General features: G+C 55.8%; 1 protein-coding gene across 2 annotated transcripts in view; it reads right to left on the bottom strand.

Annotated features, from left to right (window-relative positions):
- Positions 1 to 23,348, bottom strand: part of KLHL26 (kelch like family member 26) — a 28,134-nt gene extending 4,786 nt beyond the window's left edge. Inside the window, exons 1-3 of one of the 2 annotated variants that reach the window (XM_053897278.1) lie at positions 23,128 to 23,348; positions 21,120 to 21,217; positions 238 to 420 (exon numbers count right to left, since the gene is read on the bottom strand). In XM_053897278.1, the coding sequence (XP_053753253.1) occupies positions 238 to 419 (182 nt within the window). In that variant the 5' untranslated portion in view covers position 420; positions 21,120 to 21,217; positions 23,128 to 23,348. The remainder of the gene's footprint in view (positions 1 to 237; positions 421 to 21,119; positions 21,218 to 23,127) is intronic. The other variant, XM_053897277.1, reaches the window with a different exon arrangement.
- Positions 23,349 to 23,575: the final 227 nt, after the last annotated feature.

Here is a 23,575-nt window from a genome sequence, read left to right as displayed (position 1 = left end):
CGGTTAATCCAGTGCCCACGGGCCACCTCCATCCCCCAGGCCTGTTCTGCTTGCCTGCACCATGGCCCCCAAAAGTTTGAGAAAGTTACAAACCCAAACAAAGCTACAGGTTTACCGAATGCGTGGCCAACGCCGGCCATTTTCCCTCAGCGACGTGCTGGCTGGCTGGCACTGAGATCACACTCCCTCTCAGTAGGGTGGGCGCTCTCCAGCCTGTCCCCCGAGACCTGGGCTCACCTGAAGTAGTCGCTGCAGGCGGCCAGGACCACCTTGTGCGCGTGGAAGGTCTCTCTGTTGATGGTGAGCACGACGTCCAGGAGCTGGCCCTGGGCACGGAGGGCAGCGAGGCCCTGCAGCAGGCTGGTGCTATGGCCGGGCGCCGAGAAGGTGCACTTGAGAGCTCCATTTTTGTCAGCCATGCTGCAGGAGAGCAGAGGCGGGGGCTCAGCTCAGCGGCCACAGGTCTGTCTGATCTCTGCCCGGGGACACTGGGCTGGCTCGCCTGGGCTCTAAAGATGCCTGAGGCGCCAACTCGCCAGGACCAGCCCTGGAGAGGCAGAAACAAAACCTGGGTCCCGGCCGCATCTGCCACCTGGCCACCAACTGGCCTTGGCAAAGGACACCACTTCTCCAGCCTCCGTTTGCCACCTGTGAAAGGGGCAGGCTTTCTGCTCGAACTGAGGAGGCTCCGATGTCCCTTTTGTTTTTTCATTGAGATAAGATTCACATAGCATAAAATGCACCATTTCAAAGTGAACAATTCACTGACATTTACTACCGTCACCGAACATTTTCATCCCCCCGAAATGAGACCCCGTCCCCATCAGCAGTCACTCCCCCTCCCCCTCCCCCTCCCCCAGCCCCTGGCAACGGCCAATCTGCTTTCTGCCTCTGGATGTGGCCCCGCTGGACACTTCATGTAAATGGAATCATATACCGTGTGCTCTTTTGTGTCTGGCTTCCTTCACTCAGCATGTTTTCGAGGGTCATCCACGTAGCGTGAATCGATGCTTTGCTCCTTTTCATGGCTGAGTAATATTCTATCGTGTGGCCAGACCGCAATTTCTTGATCCCTTCACCCATCTGTGGACATCTGAGTTCCTTCCACCCCTCCTCTTAAACTTTATTTCATTATTTTTCATTCTCAATGTGTCTCCTGAGTGCGTGTTCTGCAGTGCAGGACTCTTCGTGTCACAGCACTGTCCCCCATACCCTAGCAAGCTGCCCTCCCCCCCACCGAGGGCAAACCTCTCTTCTCTCCCCTGCAGGGGCTGGGGGTGGGATTAAGGTGCCGGCACAGGGCCCCAGCACAGGCATGGAGGAGGAGCTCTATGACTGACAGCTTCCAGGGCAGCTCCGGTCCCCAGGGTTGGGGTGTCGCAGGCCAGGAAAGGCCAACCTTCTTGGAGGCCCAGCTACTCTGACACCTGCCCAGTGAGCTCCTTGTGCCCAGCACCCCAGGGGAGGGCAACCACATGACCACAAAGTCATTTTCTGAAGAATTTGCTTCTAGGCTATGGTGACTGCCCAGTCTAGGCGAAAGGCCCGTTGGTCCTACTTTCCAGGGACAGGGACACAATGAGTGGCTTGTCCATAGTCCCAGAGCTGTAAGACAACACAGCAAGATTTGAGCCCAGGCCCAGGACATGACAGAGTAGGTGGGATCTCCCTGTCTGTCAGGGTCAATGAAGCAGGGGAGGTGGAGGGGCACAGCAAATTGTGGGTAAGTCACAAAACCGAGAATATCTGCCCTACAAGCATGGGTTTACCTGTGGGGGCGGTTCGATGGGGGGATGGGGACAAGTGAAACAGAGGTTCCTGCACCTCAAAATAAGGACTCAGGAGGCAAAGGTCATCTTAGAACAAACAATAAAGCTTTAAAAAAGAAAGAGGTGGAAACAACCCAAAGGTCCACCAAAGGGCAAATGGAGAAACAAAATGTGGCCATCCACACAATGGAATATTACTCAGTCACAAAAAGGAATGAAGCTGAATCACGCTACAACGTGGACGAACCTCAAAAACAGGACACTGAGTGAAAGAAGCCAGTCACACAAAGTCATAAATTGTATGGTTCCTTTTGTATAAAAAGTCCAGAACAAGCAAATCCACAGACACAGAAAGCAGATTAGTTGTTGCCAGGGGCTGGGCGTCAGGCGTATGGGGGATGACTGCTGATAGGCACAGGTCTCATTTTGAGGTGATGGAATTGTTCTGGAACAAGTTAGAGGTGATGTTTGCACAACACTGTGAATGCACTAAATGCCACTGAATTGTGCATTTTAAAATGGTGGATTTGGGGGGCGCCTGGGTGGTCAGTTGGTTGGTCCGACTGGGTGGTCCGACTTCGGCTCAGGTCATGATCTCGCAGCTTGTGGGTTCGAGTCCCATGTCAGGCTCTGTACTGACAGCTCGGAGCCTGGAGCCTGCTTCGGATTCTGTGTCTCCTTCTCTCTCTGCCCCTCCCCTGCTTGTGCTCTTTCTCTGTCTCTGTCTCTGTCTCTCTCTCTCTCTCTCTCTCTCTCTCAAAAATAAATAAACGGTTAAAAAAAATTTTTTTAATAAATAAATAAAATAAAATGGTGGATTTGGATCACCTGGGTGGCTCAGTCTGTCAAGCATCCGACTCTTGGTTTCGGCTTGGGTCATGATCTCATGGTTCATGGGTTCAAGCCCTGCACTGGGCTCTGCACTGACATTGTAGAGACTGCTTGGGATTCTCTGTCTCCCTCTCTCTCTGCCTCTCCCTCCCCCTCCCTGCCCCCAAGATAATTTAAAAAAAAAAAAAAATTAAAATGGCAGATTTTAGGTTATGTGAATTTCTCATAAAATTTAAATAAATAAATAAAAATAAACAAAAGGCCATGCGGGCCTTCTCAGGTCCTGCATAAACCCTGCCGTAACCACCAGCACCCCCACCGTATACGAGGATCATTGCTTCATTCACCCCCACATCCCCTCCCTTCCAGCATCACTGTCCCCTCTGCCGTCTCATCTTCGAAAACTTGTTGAATGCCTTAAAGAATGGATGGTTTAGGCGGCCCTACTACATCATTTCACCTCCCAAACGTTAACGGGAGGGAATAATGCCATCACCTCTAGGGTCAGGCCCCTGTAGGGTCAAGAACCCCCGCCAGGGCTCTCCCAACCCATGCTTCACCCCACCCACCCCAAGGCAAGGCCAAGTATTCTTGCTCTCTCCCCAAGGCCCCCAGCTCTCTGGAACTTGCTTTCCCATTCCTGGGACTAACGCCTGCCCACAAATGAGGGCCAGGAATGTGGGCACTGGTCTTTCCAAGAAAGCAGGAGAAAGAAGGCTCCTCAGCCCCCACTGTCCAGCAGCTCCCCAAACAATACCACGGATAAAAGAGCAGATGCCCAGCACGGGGCATACCGTCAGCACTCAATCAATGCAACTGCTGCCAACTGGAGGCCTCTGCCCTGGCACAGGCTACCAGCCTCAGTGGCCCTTCCAAGAGAGCCTCAGGAAAGGGAGGCAAACCAACCAAGGGGTTGCAGGGCCCTGGGGTGCTGGCAATAGGCCTCAGACCTTTGGGACCCGGTGTGTGGGAGAAAGGGACATAAGACACAGCATAGGGGACATGGGACACGGCAGGGAGGACATGGGGAAGTGGAGGGGGATACAGGACATGTCTGGGGGACATGGTCTGCACTTGGCAGAAGGCTTTCCCATCCCGGGAGGAGGGAACGCATGTTTCAGAACCCAGCACCATGGTCACCTGGGCTGGTAATGCTGGGATGCCGGTGGTGCCCGTGGCCAGACCCTGGGTTTGCCTGCGAGGTTTGACACGCAGCCCCGCTGAAGGCCACAGAGGGAGGGAAGGAAAGGGGCCCAGAAAGACCCCAAGTCTCTAGCTTGGTCTGGCCACCTCTCTCTGCCAGGTAGAAGGGATGCCCGTGCACATGCCCTGTGCCCCTCCCACATTGCTACATCTAGCCCGTCGTGCCTGACCAGGCCGCCGCTGGGACTTCAAGTCTCTGTTCTTCCAGTTTCCCGAGACCCCACAGTGGCCCCAAGTTCTGAGGATCACAAAGAGAATGTCACTGGCTCACAGATCCACCGGCTTCAAAGCGTGGCCATCCTCTGGCCAGGGCTGCCCGATGGGGTCTCACTGTGCCTTCTCACTGACATCCTCCAAGGCCACATGCCACATGAGCCTCTAAGGACCCTTGAGGTGCTCAGATCCGTGCACCCTTCCCCTGACCCTCCTCTCACCTCACTGGCCTGTCAGCCCCTTGTCCCTTTCTGGTGGCAGGGACCATACAGAATGAACAAGATGGAGAGGGCTTGCCCTCACTGGGTGCACAGTCTGGGGAATGGAGACCCAAAGTGGTCGAACCGTCCAGAATCAGCTTCGCACTGCAGCTCTGAGTACCTCACAGCTGGGGAGGGGACAGGAGCCCGCAGCAGAGATGTGCAGAGGATAGGGTGCCCCTAGCCCCACCACACCCACAGTTAAGACAGTGACACCCAGCCTCTCCCTTGGAGCAGAGGGCTTGGCCGCATCCTGGGGATTGGCCCCAAAGTCCCAGCTTCCACAAAAGGCCTGTCCTGAGAAGCCAACCCTCTCCCTGGGGCCCCTGGGGCCCAGACAGCACAGGGAACCGCCTTTCCCCACACCACAGGGCCCTCTGGCCTGGGGCCAAGCACTCTACCTCTCTGTGGAGCAGAGTGGCCCAGGGGTCAGGGATAGCTGGTGTGACCCCTCAGAGCCTCCCTCCCAGGGCCAGGGAGTGGAGAAGAGGCGCGTCTCCAACCCCACCACGTGTGTGAACAGGGACTATGTCAAGACACAGACTCACACTCAGCAGCTAGGGGCAGCCCCGGGGATGGCAGTGCCACTCTGTGGACACCTTGCCTCACAGACTTTGTACATGTGTGCCCCTACCCCAGCCTTTGCCGTTACGCTTCATTTTTTTTCTTAGAAGTTGCTGGGAGATTGTGCGGTAGGGCAAAAGGACTTTGTGTGCTTCCTCTAAGCCCTAAGAACTGTCGTGCCAATGCATGCTTCCAGCAGAAGAAAGATTTCACACCAGGGGCAACTTCGTCCTGGAACTGGTCGGTTCCTGGCCGTACATATCTACTATGGTTCTTCATATAAAAAGAGCACCAAAAAATCAATACAAAGTCAGCAACCTCACAGAAAGGTGCACAAAGGATGGTTCATAGGAAAGGAAGCACAGCTGGCTGGAGAGACCTAAGAGTCAGAAGGGCTCACGATAAAATACGTGCACACAGCAAGGGACTGGCTTCACCCTTCATGTGAGCAGAAGCATTGTGGCTGGTAGCCAAGACTCACATCAGTTCCCAGTGGGAATGTGAAGTGAAACAACACCCAGGAAGCCAGTTCAACAGACCTAGCGAAATTCTAAAGGCTCACGTCCTTGGCCCAGCAACTCTACTTCTGGGATTTATCTGAGATATACTTACGTGTGCAAGATGAGGGACGCAGGAGGATATTCACCAAATACCGTCTCTGGGGGCCAAAGATGAGAAACCAGCTAAACCCCTTCCAAAGGGGTATGAAGAATTACTGGACCTTCTGACCAAGGGCTGCCCTCAGCTGAGCACAGGGTCCGCGTGCACCTCAAGCATTGAAATGCTCCTACACAGGAGTTAGCCCCGAGCCCCCGACCAAGCCCACCGCACAGCTGCTGACAGGGTATGAGACCTGAGCTGTGCTGAATGGGGGGGAAACGGCCCCTTTCTGCACACACCTCGTCCTCCTCCAGGCCCTTCTCCTCATGCCCCTGGCAAGGCTCGCTGTACCCTCCAAGGCTGTTTTCCCCCCTCTCATCTCATAGATGGCACAGCTGTCCCTGAAGCCCCCATCAGCACCCACCACACACACCTCACAGCCTCTGGGGAGTTCGGGGAAGGAGGGAGAAAGCCAGCTGGAGTCCCCAGGACAGACAGGCTCGGCTGGGCGGAGGTGGGCAGGAGGAGGAGGGAGGGCTGAGGCCTGGGACCGATGACTAAGGGTAGGACCCATTACTCAGGCCAGCCCAGACAGGGGGCGGCCGGCGCGGCGGGGCCACGGGCCCCCAGGAAGGCGGCGGCGGCGGCCCTGAGCCTGTCCGAGTCTCCAGACGGCCACCCGAGCCACGGTCACCCCGCACTGAGTCATCGGAGCCAATGCGTCAGCAGCCGGGTCAGGATGTCTCTGGAGGCCGCTTACTGCCGCCCCAGCTGCACCCTTGGCCTGGATCTGGCCTCTGAGGGGCTACACATGCCCCCCTCAGGCCTGGCCTGAGCTCAGGGCTGTCCTGACCCCATACTGCATCCCCCAGCACTGTCATTGGGCACCTCTGGCCAGGCCTAGGCCTCTACCGGACATGGGGACACAGCCACTGCCTCCCTTGGAGTCTCCCCTACACCGGGGCTAATGTAAAGTGGGACCGGGCAGGGTGAAGACCCCAGGGGGACTATCTGTGGCGAGATCTCCACAATCCCCTGGGGGTCCACGGCCAGCCAAGCCCTTTGCCCACCTCGAGTCTCCAGCTCCTTGCTGACACCCCCCCCGTGTGGTCTCCTTCCCCACACAGAGCAGTCCTTCGTGGGGTCACCCCCAGAATACACCACGGGCTGGAATCCTTGTTTGAGAGTCTGTTTTAGGGGGACCCAACCCAAGACAAGATGGCCAAGTGGGGAAGGCCACAAGAGGTGCAGGACCACACCAACTGCCGTCCCCACGCCCCACTGACAGGGCCCCACAGTGGACGCGGGGGCTGCCCTGGAAGTGACACCTGGTGGGGTGGGTGCTCCCCAACTCCTGCCCTCATCTGGCTGCTGGCCCTGGTCCCCATAGTTGGTTTCCCGACCCTACAGGAGAGATCTGAAGCCCCGGAACAGTTCTTTTCATTGGAATGTCAAAAAAAAAAAAAAAAAAAAAAAAAAAAAGGAAAGGAAAGGCAAGAACAAGAAAGAATTTCATGGAAACATTTCTTTGGGGTTTTGTAAAATCCTTTCCCACCCCCACATGGAGCCCGAAGCTCGGGCCAGAACAGAGTCTGACGGTATTGCCCCTTTAACATACTGTTCTGACATGCAAATTCCCTCACTTCCCCTCAAAACGGAGAGCACTTCCACTTTCAAAGCCAATTTCGGTTTTATTGTCCATGTGGCTCGATAGAGCGCAGCAGCACAGCACAGCTGGTTGGCTCACACCCCGGCCGACGACGTACCAGGGAGCTGCAGGCCACTCCGCCCGAGGGTCCCGGGTGCGTCAGCAGGGAAGATGCTGCATTTCACAGGAGAGAGGGGGACAGAGACTCAGAGAGGGGGACAGAGACCCAGAATGAAGGGGAGAAGGAGACTTGTGGGGGGTGGGGGTGGAAGAGAGACCCAGAGAGGGAGACAGAACCCAGGGCGGGGCGGGGGGGGGGGGTAGTGTTGGAGAAGCTCTGGCGGCCAGCTGGTCCACCTCTCTGCCCTATTTCACACAGCACCCTCCCCTACCCCCTGTCCTCCAGCCATACCGGAAACTTCTCTGCCTTCTCTCTCCCGTCCACCTCTGACTCTTTACAAGGCAGGCCCACTGACTGAGCACATGCCGGGCCGGGTTCTTCACGTGCAACCTCATGAATCTCCCTTCAAGACAGGGAAACTGAGGCCCAGCGCAGCCCTGTGCGCAAATGTAGTCGCAGGCGACTCCAGCTTCTTGCTATACCGCAGCCTGCTGACTGCCAAGGCCGCAGCACTGGCTCCTGGACATGCAGCTCCGTGGGTAAAAAGTGCATCTAAGCCAGAGTCCCACATGCCCCACAAAGGCAGACGCCCCCAGCTACTGTTGCCATGGTTCCCACAATATTTCACAGCTCCGGGTACTGTGCTCCCAGCCCAAAGGATAGAGTCACCATGTTTTGGCACCTTGCACGGGCCCTCAAATGCTGAGGCTGGCCAGCAGCCTCCATGCTCACGTCAGTGAGCTTTCTCCTGGGACTGCTCGCCAGAGGCCAGCCCGCCCTCCTCACCCCTCAGGCGGCAACAGGCCCATTCCTGGGGCTACCCTTCCTGATAAGCTCCAAAGGAGCTGCCTGCAATTGTCTCATGAGGCTTGACCCCTGGGCTCCCAGGGGCGCAGACAAAAGACCAGAGCTTCTGGGTGGACAAGCGTGGAGCCCAGGGGCAGATGCAGGTCCTTCGCTGCAGCGTCCCAGCAGGCCCGGTCACCAAACCACTAACAGAGACCCAGAAGGGACAAAGACTCAGAGGGAGAGGGAACAGAGACCCAGACAGAGGAGGACAGCCAGCCAGGGAAGGAGACAGAGACCTAGAGAGGCAGAGAAGAAATCCAGCCAGGGCCCCCGGGCCCCACGTTCCCCCACCAAGCCTCGGCCCTCTCCATGCTACCAATGGTTGTTTATTTCTCACTCCTAGTCATCATGCTGGTTTTTCTCCCATGTCTGCTTCAATTATTTAAAACACGATCCCCAGAGCCAAGGCCTACTATCTGTGCACCCTGTGAGTAAATCTGTGTATCCCGGGAGGGCAGGTGCACCGGGCCAATGGGGTCTCACCCACTGCCCCCGACCCAACCTGCCTCCAAGAACCAGAGGCGTGGGCATGACGAAGGCCCACTGTGAGCCCATCCTGGAAGCATGTTGCCTGTAGAGATGCCCTCCCTGAGCCCTGCAGAGGAGCCCCAGGCCACGCCAGCCTACTTCACCTTCTTCATGGCATCACCATCACAGCCATCTCCCTATGTGTATATCCTTACCTCCCGTCCGTCGGGCTTCGTCAGGCAGTAACAGGGTGACAGAACAGAGGGGCTGTCAGGGAGCTCCCAGCAGGAAGTGACCATGCAGCCTGCAGGCCCCTGGGGCTGGCAACTCCTGAGAGCCCCCACGTGACAGCCAGGGAGGCTGAGGTGGGAAGGAGGTCATCGAGGCAAGCGGGCAGAGGTTCCCACATCCACCTTGAAAGAACCATCCTGAACCTCCCAAGGGCCCGGCATGGGGAGAGAAGTAAACTCCTCAGGACTTGGCGTAGAGGCTAGGTTCTGCCCCCACACAGCACAAGCCTGCCAATCAGAGCCCAGCAAGCCCACATGGAAGCCCCCCACGATTCCAAGTGCACGGAGCCTGGCATGGGGTGGCCACGCTCAAGTGCCGGTTCTACTCAAGGCGGGCCCTGACAGCTTGGCCATCCTGCCCTTCTACGACAGGGACAAACCACATGAACCCCCGCCTCCCCAAATATTTACTGGGTCCTTGAGGAGAACTCTGCAGACACTGCCCACCCTCCCACCGGGGTAAGGCAACAACATCAAACCCCATCTTTCTCCTGCCTAAGCCCCCCATGGCCTTCCACAGCCTCATTCTTCATGGGCCGCTGTCAGCCCAGTGCCCCTCAAGCTGGGCGGTGACCTCCTGCCTGGACCCTGGGCCATATCCCAATCTCTGAGTGAGCCCAGAACACATGGGGACCTGGCCACTGCCGATCGGCCAGAGGACCCTGTGGGCAGCACCCCTCTGATCCCATACCTGCCCAATTCTGGCCCTTCTCAAGCCTGGAACAAAGAAAAGGGGACACCCAGACCCTACTTCCCTCACCAGCAGCAAGCTCTCTGCCTTCGCAGTACCTCCGCCCCTCCCTGTCCTGGCGAGTGAGCACCCACTCCATACTCGGCTGGAGTAGGTGCAAACCTGGCTCCCAGCTCACCTCTCGGTAGGCAGTTTGGAAAGGAGGACACCACTATTATCTTACAGATGGGGACACCGAAGCACAGAGAGGTTCAGGCACCCGACCGAGGCCATCTCAGAGCACACAAGAGGCCTGGTGTCAGCCGCTCCATAGCCCCAGGTGGGTAGCCCCATATCAGCTCCATGATACAGATGGGGAGACCGAGGCTGGGAGAGCTGAAACCACTCCCTAAGGACACTGCACCATGAGTGAACGCAGAGCTGGATAGCGGGAAGATCCAGATGTGGCTCCTCAGTGTTGGCCAGGGCCAGGGTGGAGACTATCCCACTAATCCTCCAGCCACTACAAGGGATGTAATCCCATCCTGCCAGGTCACTGGGACAGTGGGAGAGCCCCATCCAGGCCCCGAGGCTTCTCTGACCCCCAACCCAGCTCTATTTGCCCCCCGACTATTGCTCCATCGGGCACACCACCCATCTGTTCCCAGCCTATCTCCCTGAGGCCGAAACAGGAACCTCACCAGGGCAGGGCAGGATGGGTTCTGTCTCCTGCTGTGTTCCAGTACCTGGCACCGTGCCCAGCACGTGCTCAGAGCTCAGTCATGCTCATTGGTTAGGTGGCTGGATGGCTGAGTGGGTGGATGAGTGGATGGACGGACGGACGGATGGACGGATAAGTGGGTGGACAGGTAGGTCGATGAATTGGTGAGGTGACAGGTGGATGGCTACCAGGGGGCAGCATTGGCTGGAGCCCGACTCATATCTTTGCTTGCTGCTGATAGCTACCGCATATGTCTGCCCTCTTCATCCCATTCATTCAACCTCCTGCGCCTCGTTCTGGGACTGAGTATGTTATCCTTTGATTGGGCTCAATCAGGAAGCCCTCACCAGGATGTTTTCTGGAATGTCTGGCCTCCACACTTCGCTCATGCTGTTCACCATGTTGAAGGGCTGACTCCTCCTGCCTCCCCCGCAACCCTCCTCCTTATGCCACGCTTCCAAGTCCACCAACCCTTCCATGCACTCTGGCACATTACCCTCCTGCCTTCTGAAAGCAGAAGGGTCTCCCCATGGCCATGTTTGCCCTCGCGCCCCGGCCAGGGTTCTCCACAGCCTCCCTTTCGCCTCAAAGCCCAGCCAGGGCCTCCAGGTGAGGGGCAGCAGGGGCAGACTCGTGGACAAGTCTCAGGTTGAGGCTATGCCTATTTCGTTCCCACCCACTGACACAAGGCTGATCCCAGTCAGAGCCCATCGCCCCGCATGTTACCCCCACCACACTGGGCTTGACGATGGAGCCACTTAAATAAGCAAAACCTCTGCAGGTCAGGCAAGTAGGCCCATGGCTACATGGCCCCAAAGCACCACCCAAAAGCCCAGTGAGATTCTAGCACTGCCAAACTCCAGCATCTCGGCGCCAGCCCGGCCACCTCCCCTGCCAGGGCAGGTGTTAAGGCCCTAAAAGGGACGGTTCTGCCAAATGGCACATGCTCATGACCAGTGGTGCTAGGCCAGACACAGGCAGATGCAGACATGGAGATGGCTCAGCCCAGTCCTTCCAACAGCAGCACAAATCCAGGCATCAGAAGGAGCCTGTCATGAATACCTCCATTTTAGGGGGTGCCAACATCCCTCCCCTCTTCAGATAAGGGTTTCCTGTTTTCCTCAGGGAGCCTCCTATTCCCCCGTGGTAGGAATCAGGAGACCCTATCCCTGGGCTGAAAAGGGAGACTGGTGACCAATTAGAGCCTCCCAGATCCCTGCCTACACTGATTGGTCCCAGGATGGGGGTGTGACCCATGTGATCCAATCAGAATCCTCCCTGGGACTTTTGCTGGAGCTACGAAAGTGGAGATTTGCCTTTCCCCTGTGATTGCTAGGATGACGGGGAGCAAGAGGGCTGAGAGAAAGGAGTCACAGATTCCAAGGGAATCATCTGAGCCCTGAATCTCAGTGTACCTAAAACTAGAACTCTCCCTGAACGGTTTTTTTTATGTGAACAATGAACTTTTCTTTTTTTTAACGGAACACTTTATTATCTATTTAATTTTTTTTTTCTTTTAGAGAAAGAGAGAGAGCACATGCAAGCAGGGGAGAGGGGCAGAGGGGAAGGGAGGAGAGAGAGAAACAGAGAGAGACAGAGAATCCTAAGCAGGCCCCATGCTCGGCACGGAGCCCGATGCAGCACACGCTCCCACAACCCCAGGATCATGACCTGAGCCTAAATCAAGGGTTAGACGCTCAACTGGCTGAGCCACCCAGGCGCCCCTGAACTTTCATTTTCTAATTGAAGGCAGAGAGTTGAGTTTCTAGACTTCATAACCAAAGGGGGCTTTCGACGTCAGAAATCTCTGATCCAGGGCTCCTGTCCACCACACTGCAGATGAGCCTCTAAGAAAACCACCATGGAATGAACACTTCTCCGGCTGCTGCCTCTCCCTACCCTGCATTTAATCTTCCCACCCCGGGGGGGCGGGGGGGGGGGATGGGAGGAGCCGGGGGCGTTGAGGAAGTCCAACCTGGGCAATTGGCAGCAAGTGGGTAGTGGCCATACTCAGCCTGAGTCCTGTCTGCCTGTGACAAGACAGCTGGCTCCCCACGAAAGGTCAGCAAGCCACCCGTGGCCCCCACTGCGAAAGTTCAGCAACTCTAAATGCTAAAATGCTGGCGGCAAGCCTAAGGCTGGAGCTGCAGGGCGATGCGATGCCATCAGCCTCGGCAAGAAAAACACCACCCATTGCTGCTGCAAGTGACTCACGTGCAGCATAGACATTTGTGTGCTCCCAACTGCCCTGCCTCACCCCCTTGCAGGACAGAGAAGGGGAGAAAAGAGAGCGGGAGATGCCCTCCAGGGACCCCCCAGACTTCACCAAGGCAAGCACGTGGTTACCACTTTTAAACACAGTCCTGTGAGTTGTCCATGTCGAGGCTGCCTCGGGGATCCTCAGTGGGGCTCCCGTACCTGCCACCCCCTAAACCCCGCCTTGGGAGAGTGCCCTACTCTGGGCTCCGGTCTCGGAAGATTCTGGTGATCACGACTCTCTGCTCTGCTTCCTTCGGCAGGCTGCTTCAAATTCTAACATCCCGTTGAGAGGAGAGCTCTCCGGATATGCAGCCCAGCCCGCTCCCGCTCCCAGCCGATCCGTCTTTGACCCCTGTGGAATTCTGCAGTTGTGGCGTTAGAAAACATCTTCGGCCTCAACTCGGGTGACCCCCCTCGAGGCCTTTAAAAGCCCAAAGGTCCACCCCTCAAGATTTCCTCCAGGCTGAGCTGTTCAATTCCGGAAGCTGCTTCCCTCACAGGAAAGGTCTGCGATTCCCCAAAGGTGCCGGTTACTTCCTCCCGAATCACAATATTTTCAGTGTGCGGTGAGGCGGTGTGCGCGAAGCAGTCGGCCCCTCGGCTGCTCGGGGTCTGAAACCACGCTGGCTGTGCCCCAAAACCCGCTCCGCCGAGGAGGAATGCTAGGGAAGCGCTCTCGTAGCCGTGGGGGATGAGTTCTGTGAATCCTGCGCGGTCCTCTCTGGAGAGAAATGGGAAAGGGGCGGGGGAGGAGGAAGAGACTGGAGACTCGGGGTTAACAAGTGTTAAGAGCTCGTCTGCACAGCTGCGGAGCGGCTACCACAGGAGGAGGGCGGGGCTGCCGGCAGTGGGGACCCTGCGGCCCGGGCCCCCACTTCCCACTGCAGGCAGCTGGACAGGGAGAGCGGCCGGCCGTTTCCCGTCCTCCGCACACAGCGCTCAGATCCTGTTCGTTAACTAAGTCAAGCACCCGCAGAAGGGGACCGCTCACTGGCTTCTCTCTAACGGGCTGGTTCACTGACCAACATGCCCGCTCCTGGTTCCCTACCCAGACCGTGCCGTGAAATAAAGCGAGGGAACGGAGGATCCTCACCCAGCGGAGTGCGGAAGGCTGTTCCAGAAGCCTCTAGGTCAGGCCAGGTCCCCTCGAAAACCTATCCCAGGCTATGTGTGGGCTATTTGCTGGAGCAAATCGGAGCCACCACAGGGAGGCTCTGCCCTTAGGAAGCATACATTCTAGGGGACACGGGTCTTTAAGCACACAGAATGTACTGTGATCACAGGGCGGAGGGTGCAGAAAGGCAAGTGGACAGAGCCACCAGGCCCCAAGAAGGCCACCCGGGGGCTGTGCAAAGCACAGGGACGGGACACTCCAGCCAAGAAGAGCCAGGTGGAAGGCCCAGGAGGGGTGGCAGCAGAGTGCTGTTGGAAACCAGCAGGGCCGCAGAAGCACAAGGACACAGCGGGTGGGCAGGGCCTCACTGTAGGGTGGGGGTGGGGGTGGGGGTCCCATGGAGAAGTAAAGGTTGTTCTGAAAGTGAGGAAGCCCTCAGGCAGGAGGCAGGCAGAGCCACGTGGTCTGATGCCTGTCTTGGGAAGGACCCCCTGGAGGGCAGGGCAGCAGCCGCTGGGAGGGCAAGAGCCCACGATGGCGGCTCAGAGCAGGGATGAGGAAGAGATGGAAGAAGGGGCCAGACAGGGATGTGGCTCAAAGGTGGAACCAACATGGTGGGCCAAGAGATGAGGGGAGGAGACAGCAAATAAACGTGTGTGTGGGGAGTGCTCTCAAAGCGAAGCTTCCAGCAGGGGTGCGGAATCCAAACTGGAGAGACCTCCCTGGGTGGCTAAGACTAGGCCAAAGCCTCTTCTCAGGAGAAGGGACATTCCTGGGACCAGCAACTGCTCGCTGGAAGACCTGGGGCCCTTGAGCAAGGAGAGGCACAAGGGCACAAGGGCTTTCCAGAACAGAGACAAGCCCTCAAGCCCTCCGGGCTGCTGTCCACCTCTGCCCCCCATCTCCACTGGATGCTCACAGGCAGCACATCCTCAGGCAAGTGGGGCCTCATCCTACCTCCTGCCAGCTCACCTGCCCACCTGTCGATAACCAGTACTCACTCCCCGGTCTCTGGAGGGAATCTGAGAGCCAGTGACTCCGTGCCTGGCCTCCACTGTCCATCAGCACATGGCACAAGTTCAATCTCGAATCTTCCCCAAACTCATGCCCACCTCACCATCTCTACGGCTCCTAGCTAGGTCCAGGCCCCCTCGTCTCTCGAAAGAGGGGTCCTTCTAAAACATAAATCTGACCCAGGCTCCCCTGACTCAAATTTTGCACCCCCTGAGTCTCCTGGCCTCCTCCTTCCCACCCTCTCCAGCTCCTCTCTGCCCTCATGACTCCTGAAAAGCCAGGCTGCTCCTCCTTCAGAACCTTCACATGCCACTTGCCCATACCCAGAAAATAGTCTACCTCCCACGACCCCCTTCCTCTGAGCTGATGACACTAACCGTCAGACTCAGCTAAGCCACATCCATGAGGCTCTCAGAACCTTCCAGAAAAGGCAGGAACGTCCAACTTGGCCTCAGGATCATTTATGGCAAGTGTAAAGAAATGACTACAGGGGCGCCTGGGTGGCTCAGTCGGTTAAGCGGCCGACTTCGGCTCAGGTCATGATCTCGCGGTCCGTGAGTTCCAGCCCCGCGTCGGGCTCTGTGCTGACAGCTCAGAGCCTGGAGCCTGTTTCAGATTCTGTGTCTCCCTCTCTCTCTGACCCTCCCCTGTTCATGCTCTGTCTCTCTCTGTCTCAAAAAAAAATAAATGTTAAAAAAATTTTTTTTTTTTTAAAAAAAGAGATGACTACACAACTGTCCTGCTAACCCCGCTGGCATGTCCCACGCGGGTAAAGCCTGTCTGGCCTGGGGGCCCAGGGCTAGCGTCAGGCACAGCAGCAGGCACACAGGAACCATAGGACAATCACCAGAGGAAGAGAAAGGCGTCAAAGGAGTCCCGTCTGCAAGAGAAAGGAGCCAGAGCCAGGGATGCCAGAAGCCGCCTATGTGGAGGAATTGTTTCTATCTGGGCCTTCCTCCCCTCCCCTTCTCCAGGGCCTTCAACCCCAAGTCTGTAACACGCCCTAAGACCAAAGGGTAGCAATGCAGAGAAAGCCCCGCTTTTAAAGTGTCTGGGGTGGGCGATACGCGCGCAAACCTCCGACCTGGTCTCGCTAAGCTCTCCCGTGTGGATCGGCAATAAAAAATAATCGGCCTTGAGAAAAGTGGGATGACACACCGCATGGGCTCCCTGGAGATGGCACTGTGATAGCAGAGGCTAATAAAACCTTTCTACCCCTATGGCCGACGACAAGAAGGCCGTCCCCCAGGGGGGGTCGCAGCTACCAGGTGGAAGCCGTCCAGCTGTGAGACAAATGCTCCACAATTCGGGGTGAAGTGAGTGGTTTTCAGAGCAATTTCACATCGTGAGCTTGCAGGACCCTGCTGGCGAGGCGGTGAGGAAGGGGGCGGTGAGGAAGGGGGCACCTCACTGCCTGAGGAGGAGCTGAGCTTCTCGGGCCCCGGCCCTCTAGCACCTCCGGCCCAGCGCTCCCTCCAGCCTGCCTCAGACTCCACTGCCCCCACCCCAATACTCTGTAGCGACCCACAGAGCTGTGCTCTGCCCTCTGTTGCCGGGGGTGCGAGGCTCGCCTAGAAGCGCCTGCCCTCTCCATGTTGCAGAAGCAGCTTGGACTTGATGTGTTCCATTCTCCTACTGCCCCTGCCACTGACCCTCTCACGGCCACCAAGTCAGAGTGCCACCATCCTCCCCACTGCTCAGGACAACTGCATGTTTGTGTCCCCCTAAAGTGCACACGTTAAAGTCTAACCCGTGACATGATGGTATTCAGATGGCCGCGGGGGGTGCTTTGGGAGGTGATTGGGTCATGAGGGTGGGGCCACGAATGGGATCAGTGCCCTTATAAAAGGGAACCCAAGGGTGCCTGGATGGCTCCGTCGGTAGAGCATGCGACTCTTGATCTCGGGGTTGTAAGTTCGAGCCCCACGTCGGGTGTAGAGATTACTTAAAAATAATAAAAATCTTAAGAAAAAGAAAAAGGGGTCCCAAAGAGCCCCCTTGCTTCTTCCATCACGAGAGGACACAGGAAGAAAACAGCCATCTGTGAGCCAGGAAGCGGTTTTAGCAGACACCAAACCTGCTGGTGCCTTGATCGAGGAATTCCTAGCCTCCAGAACTTTCAGAAATGTGTGCATTATTTGTAAGCCACCCAGTCTATGACATTCAGCAACCAGAATGGACTAACACACCAGCTTTCTCTTTTCCCCCCTGCCACACTGACTCGTAGGCAAGACTTGCCCAAACCCCACAATCCCCTCGTGCCCCCTGCGGCTGCAGCGGCCAGAATGTCGGCGGCATCAGGACTGCAGGGTGACGTCGCCATCTCTACATTAACATTTCGACGCACACGCCACATCCAGGTGCACCCTCACATAGGTCACTTCGTCCCAGATCCCCTTCCCAGTCGGCCTTCCCAGATGAGCAATTTAAGGCACGAAGGGTTGCAGACATGCCCGAGGTGCACGGTGAGTACCTGGGGCCGCCCTGCTTGCCAGGAGGAGGGACCACAGACACAGGGGGCTCTGATGAGGCCCCCGATACCACCAGATCTCCCAGAATTCTCAAGGGGAGGAGCTGAGGCCCCATCTCTGAAGAGTCAACACTCCCTCTCTCCCTCCTGGCTGAAAAGAGGACAAAGCCAAAGGAACAAGAACCTTCTCAAAAGGCCAAAAGGTCCCCCAGTCTTTCACACAACGGTTGGGGGGCTGGACTCTTCTAGGGCCTCGGGGCTGAGTGGTGACAATCTAGGGCACAGGCAGAGAGGGCTTGTTAAGAAAGTTTAAACAAGCAAAGGTCACCAAGCCAGAAGCAGATGCCTCGCTGAACTGCCAAACCCGCTCACGCTGTGTCTGGGCCATAACTTCCCATGAAAACACCTGCGGCCGGCACGTCCCTTACCGGATACCCTCGACTCAGCCCCCGGGAGCAGCGTGAGTCAGCGAGACGGGGCCCCATCCAGACGCTGTTAGGGAAGATGGGCCGAGGACCGAGGATGCCAGTGACCCAACATCTGAAGAGCCTCCGTAGCAAGAAGGTCCCTCCAGAAGTCAACCGGCCCGGTACCTCACAGTCATGGAATTTCAGCCGGGGAAGTGCAGCTCCCAGGAGAATTCCTCCACCCCCTCACAACACCCCGAGTGGCCACAAACCTCCTCTCCCTCCCGAAACCCAGACCTTCGTGGAAGGCCAGAGGTGGAGCTGGGAGGGGGCCCACTAGAGAACAAGTGTCTTTTGTGCGAGTGAGTCTGCAGCTAGGACCCCACCTCCCGTCTGCAAGCCCTCGGCTGAGACAGCCACGCTCCATCCATCCCGGAGGTTCAGCTTGGTTATTAACGACCATCTCTACTAGGCAACGAGTTTTTTGTTGATCCCTCGAGATGGGAAGGAAGGAGAATAAGCTTTTCTCTTTCTTTTTTTCCCCCTTGGTTGCAGAAAAGTGAAGTTGGAACAAACAAGTTATATAATGCTGGGGGCGGTGGGGGGTGGGGGAGCTTAGTCCCTCCTGAGGACAGTTTCTTGAGTTGTGGGACCGTTGGAAAGGCCAAGGGGAAGACAGGAACCACCCCCACCCCTGGCCAAATGACAAAACCCTTCATGGGACAAAAAGGCAGATGCAGGCGCCTCCTGGCAGACTGGAAAACCACCTCACAGACAAGGCCAGCCTCCCCCAGCCTCAGCAACCCCGCGAGTCTCCCTGAAAAGGCGAAGGACTGACCCAATCCCGCAGAGGGGACTTCCTTCCCGCCAGACTGCAAGCTCTAGAGAGCTTTGCCACACCCCTTTCAAATCCATCCCTTCCTCTCTCCCTCCCCGCTCCCGGCCATATTTCTCGAACATTTACTTCCTCTGTTGCAGCCTTGCTCCAGGCATACAAGACAGCATGAGGCAGACATGCTCTCCAGCCTCAAGGCGTGCCCACTAACAAACATACCAAGTAGCGGCAGGTGGTGACAGCGTGATCGAGGACACACCACAGCCATGAGACCCAGCGACTTCACTCCTGGTATATGCCCCAAAGAACTGAACACAAGTGTTCCGACCAAAACCTGAACGTGCATGTCCACAGCGGCAGTATCCAAAGTAGCCAAAAGGTGGAACCAACCTAGATGTCTATCCATTGGTGAATGGATAAACAAAATGTGCTATTTCCACATGGTGAAAATAAAAAGTCATAAAAAGGAATGGAATACTCATACACACTCCAATGTAGATGAGCCTGGAAAACGTGCAAAGTGAAAGAAGCTAGACACAAAAGGCCGCATGTTGTAGGACTCCGTTTACAAAACAGGGAAATTTATAGAGACAGAAATTGGATGCATAGTTGTGGGGGGCTGGGGTGGGGGAAACAGGGGGTGACTGTCAATAGGTACAGAATTTTCTTTTGAAGTGATGGAAATGTTCTGGAACTAGGCGGATGTGATAGTTCCTCAACATCGCGAAGGTACTAAGTGCCGTTGAATTGTTTGCTTTAAGGGAGTGAGCTTTATGCTATTTAAACTTTACCACGTAATACAAAGTGGCCAGAAAAAGTGTTCTTGGGGCTAACTGAGCTCAGGTGGTCAGGCAGATGGCCCTGAGAGGCCATGACCTTGGAGTGTGGAAGTATGGAGGAGATGAGGCATGGGCATGTCATACACTGGTCCTCACCGGCCCATTTGGAATAAATGAAGGAATGAATAAACGAACAATGCTACAAAGGCCTCTAACCTCAAGGGAGCCTTGGCAAAACACTGTGTGCCACAATCTCCCTCAAAACCCGATCCTCTTTCTATACGTTCCATCTCACCATATTAGGGATTCTGGCCCCTTCTCCCCATACCAGCACCACAGGGATAAGAGCACCTTCCCTATCAGTTACTCTAGACAACGGTAATTTTTCACCGGGATGGATGGAAGGGAGCAAATGGGCCTCTCAGAGGTGGGGGGGATGTCTTTTTAAAAAGTGCCTCCATTTAGGAAAGATTTCTTAGGGGCGCCTGTGTGGCTCAGTAGGTTAAGCGTTCGACTTGGACTCAGGTCATGATCTCACCGTTTGTGGGTTTCAGCCCCACATCAGGTTCTGCACTGACAGTGCAAAGTCTGTTTGGGATTCTCTCTCTCTGTCTCTCTCTCTCTCTCTGCCCCTCTCCTGCTTGCTCTCTCTCCCTCTCTCTCTCTCTCTCTCAAAATAAATAAATAAACTTAAAAAAAAAGATTTCTGGGGCGCCTGGGTGGCTCAGTCGGTTGAGCGTCCGACTTCGGCTCAGATCACGATCTTGCAGTTCATGGGTTCGAGCCCCGCGTCGGGCTCTGTGCTGACGGCTCAGAGCCTGGAGCCTGCTTCAGATTCTGTGTCTCCCTCTCTCTCTGCCCCTTCCCCACTCATGCTCTGTCTCTGTCTCTCAAAAATGAATAAACGTTAAAAAAATTTTTTTAAAGATTTCTTAGATACAACACTAAAAGTGTGATCTATAAGAGAAGAAAACTGATAAACCAGACTTCATCAAAATGGCAAAATTTCCAGGGTGCTTGGGTGACTCAGTCGGTTAAGCATCCAACTCTTGACTTCAGCTCAGGTCATGATTTCACAGTTCGTGAGACAGAGCCTGTTTGGGATTCTCTGTCTCCCTCTCTCTCTGCCCCTCCCATGCTCACACAGGCATGCGCACATACACACACTCTCTCTCTCTCTCTCTCAAAAAATAAACGTTTTCTTTAAATGACAAAATTTTGCCCCGTGAAAGATATCATTAAGAAAAAGAAAGAAAGCGGGGCTCCTGGGCGGCTCAGTCAGCTACGTGTCCAACTCTTGGTTTCAGCTCAGGTCATGATCTCACAGTTCATGGGATCGAGCCCCAAATTGGGCCCTGCACTGACAGCATGGAGCCTGCTTGGGATTCTCTCTCATTCTCTCTGCCCTTCCCCTACTTGTGCATGCATACACATTCTCTCTCTCAAAATCAATAGATAAAAACTTTAAAAAAGAGAGAGAGGAAGGAAAGGAAAGGAAAGGAAAGGAAAGGAAAGGAAAGGAAAGGAAAGGAAAGGAAAGGAAAGGAAAGGAAAGGAAAGGATAGGATGAATCACAGAGAGGGAGAAAATGTTTGCAAATCATATATCTAATAAAGGACTTGTATCCAGAATACATAAAGAATTCTTAAAAATCAACAATAAGAAGACAACCCAAATAGAAAACGGGCAAAAAATCTGAAAAGACACCTTACCAAAGATATGAATAGCCAATGATACCATGAAGAAGTGTCCAACATGATTATTTATTAAGGAGATGCAAATTAAAACCAAAATCAGGGGGTGCCTGGGTGGCTCAGTTGGCTAAGCATCTGACTTCGACTCAGGTTATGATCCCACAGTGTGTGAGTCTGAGCCCCACATCAGGCTCTCCGCTGTCAGCACAGAGCCTGCTTGGGATTCTGTCCCCCTCTGTCTCTGCCCCTCCCCCGCTCACGAGCATGCACACTCTCTCTTAAAAATACATCCATATAATGGAATACTCTGCAGCAATGAAAAAGAACAACCTGCTGATACCTGTGACAACACAGATGAACTTACAAAAACATTCAGTTAAGGAAAAGAAGCCAGACGTAAGAAGCCACATATTGTAGAATTCCATTCATAGAAAATTTCTAAAAAGGCAAAACCAGAGAGCAAAGGCAAATCAGGGTGTGTTTGGGGCAGGGGGTTGGCAGTTTGGTTGACCGCAACAAGCTTGAGGGAATTCTTGGGGGTGATGGAGGCCTTCTAAAAACCGGATTGTATTGGGGTGCCTGGGTGGCTCAGTCGGTTAAGCGTCCGACTTCGGCTCAGGTCATGATCGCACAATTCATGGGTTCGAGCCCCACGTCGGGCTCTGTGCAGACAGCTCAGAGCCTGGAGCCTGCTTCGGATTCTGTCTCCCTTCTCTCGGCCCCTCCCCCGCTCTCTCTCTCTCTCTCTCTCTCCCTCTCTCTCAAAAATAAACATCAAAAAATTTTTAAAAAAAATAAATAAAAATAAAAATAAAAACCGGATTGTATTAAAGCATGCACAACTCTGTGAACTTATTAAAACTCAATCAACTGCTCAGCTAAAAGGAGTGAATTATGTGGTATGCAATTAGTTATACGTTGCTCTTGCCCCCAGGTTATCCCCTCCCTGGGCCCAAGGCAGGGGCCCAGAATTAGCTGCCCCTTTTTATGTGTTTCTTACATGTCGCCTCATGCCTGGTCAACAAGCCCTGCCAACTCTACCCCCTGAGTGTCTTACAAATCTTCTGAGCTCTCCTCGCTCCCCACTGCAGGCCTCTAAAGCCCAATTCATGTGCCGACCCATCAAGTCTTTCAGGTCAGCACCAGCCCAAGTCTCCCCAATGAGGACGGCTTCCACAGCTCACAAGTAGTGAACAACTTCAGCACTTATCACACTGAAATTATTCGCTTCCATAAGCTCACCATCAAGAAGAGCCCAGATTTCCTCCTCGGCCAGCCAAGGCTGGTAGGGTTTCCTAGGGGGCCAGGATGGGAGGATCCCGGCCACACTGCCCTTGTGCAATGGGAAGAGGGAGGTTGTGCTACTTAAAGCACGTGTTTTCCCCCTCTGAGAATCCAAAACAATGCATACAAACACCTTCCATTTTTACACCAGTTCTGGGATTCAAGCAACCAGTCTCAGGACTTGGCCAAAGGAAAGGGGAGGCCTCCCTCTGACCAAAGAGGGTGAATTCTGCCCCCTTGGTCTGTGGGGAAGACCTTGCTTCAAGTCCTTTCGCCTGCGGGAGGATTTGAACCCCACAGGGATGGGAGGAACGAGCACCCAAGATGGATGCTCCTTGTGTTTTCTTTAGACCAAAAGCTCCCCAAGACGCACCCCAGGCCCTTAGGACCCCGGGGAACTCCAGACCCCTCCTTGCCCATCAGAACTCACTGAGACCTGGGGAGGCAACCTCCGCCTCCCCTCTCAGGTTCCAAGCCCTTTAGGCCTCTTTCAGGCCCTCAGGTTCATTTGAGCCACCACCTCCAGCCTTCCACAGTCCTCATCCCTGCCAGGACCCCACAGTATGCCCCCAGGACCACATTTAGACACCTCAGGGTCCTACAACACCCTCCAGTAAGCCTTGGACCTCAGTCCCTCAAGCTCCCCTCAGTCCACTGCTTAGGGTCCCCAAGACTGCCTCAACAAGCTCAAGACTGCCCATGGTCCTCTGCTGAGGCCCTCTCTGCCTGCCAGAGCCCTTGGCATGCCCAGTTCCCCCATGACCCCATCACAGCCTGGAGTCCATGAATTTTCCTTCAGACTCCCATGCCCCTCAATGCCCCCGGAGATCCCTAGGGCCACATGCAGATGCATCGAGGTCCTGCGGCCACCAGCCTGCCCTCACCTGCCCCTCAGCAGCCCTCGGTCCCTCTCAGTACTCCATGACCCCCTGAAGCCCGTAGTCCCCCGCAAAGACCCTCGAACCAGCCCAGGAGGCTCCTCAGCCCCTCAGGATCCCCCGGGCTCCCCACACGTTACCCTGGCCCCGGGGCAGGTACCGGCCCACCTTGCGGGCGGGTCTCACCTGCTGGGGCGCTCGGGGCCCGGGCCCGCTCCGAAGCCGCCGCCACCAGCGCCACCACCGCCACCGGACTCCGCCATCTTCCCGCCGCCGCCGCCGCGCGTTCAAGTGACGGGAGCCGCGCGCGCCGGCCCGGGAGACAGAAACGCGGGGGTGGGGGGACGGGGGCGGGCGGCACCGGGCCTGCTCTGCAAGGAGCCCGGCCCTGGGCGAGGGGTGGGGCCCAGTCTAATGAGGGGGTGGGTCTTGGGCGGAGAGAGGTGGGGTCTGCGGAAGGGCTGGGGCGGTGAAGGCATAGCCAATTCAACCCAGGGTAGAGGGGCGGGGCCTGGGTGGGGGCGGAGTCTGTGAGAAGGGGTGGGGCGTGGTCTAGGTGGCGGGGCCTAGGCTGGGAAGGGGCGGGACAAAGGCGAAGAGTGAGGGGTGGGTGGGACCCGGGAGGGGGCTCGGA

Source organism: Panthera pardus, unplaced genomic scaffold, assembly GCF_024362965.1.
Source record: "Panthera pardus isolate Hobbes unplaced genomic scaffold, ASM2436296v1 HiC_scaffold_8, whole genome shotgun sequence".
NCBI lineage: Eukaryota > Metazoa > Chordata > Mammalia > Carnivora > Felidae > Panthera > Panthera pardus.
This window is presented reverse-complemented; position numbering and strand designations above follow the sequence as displayed.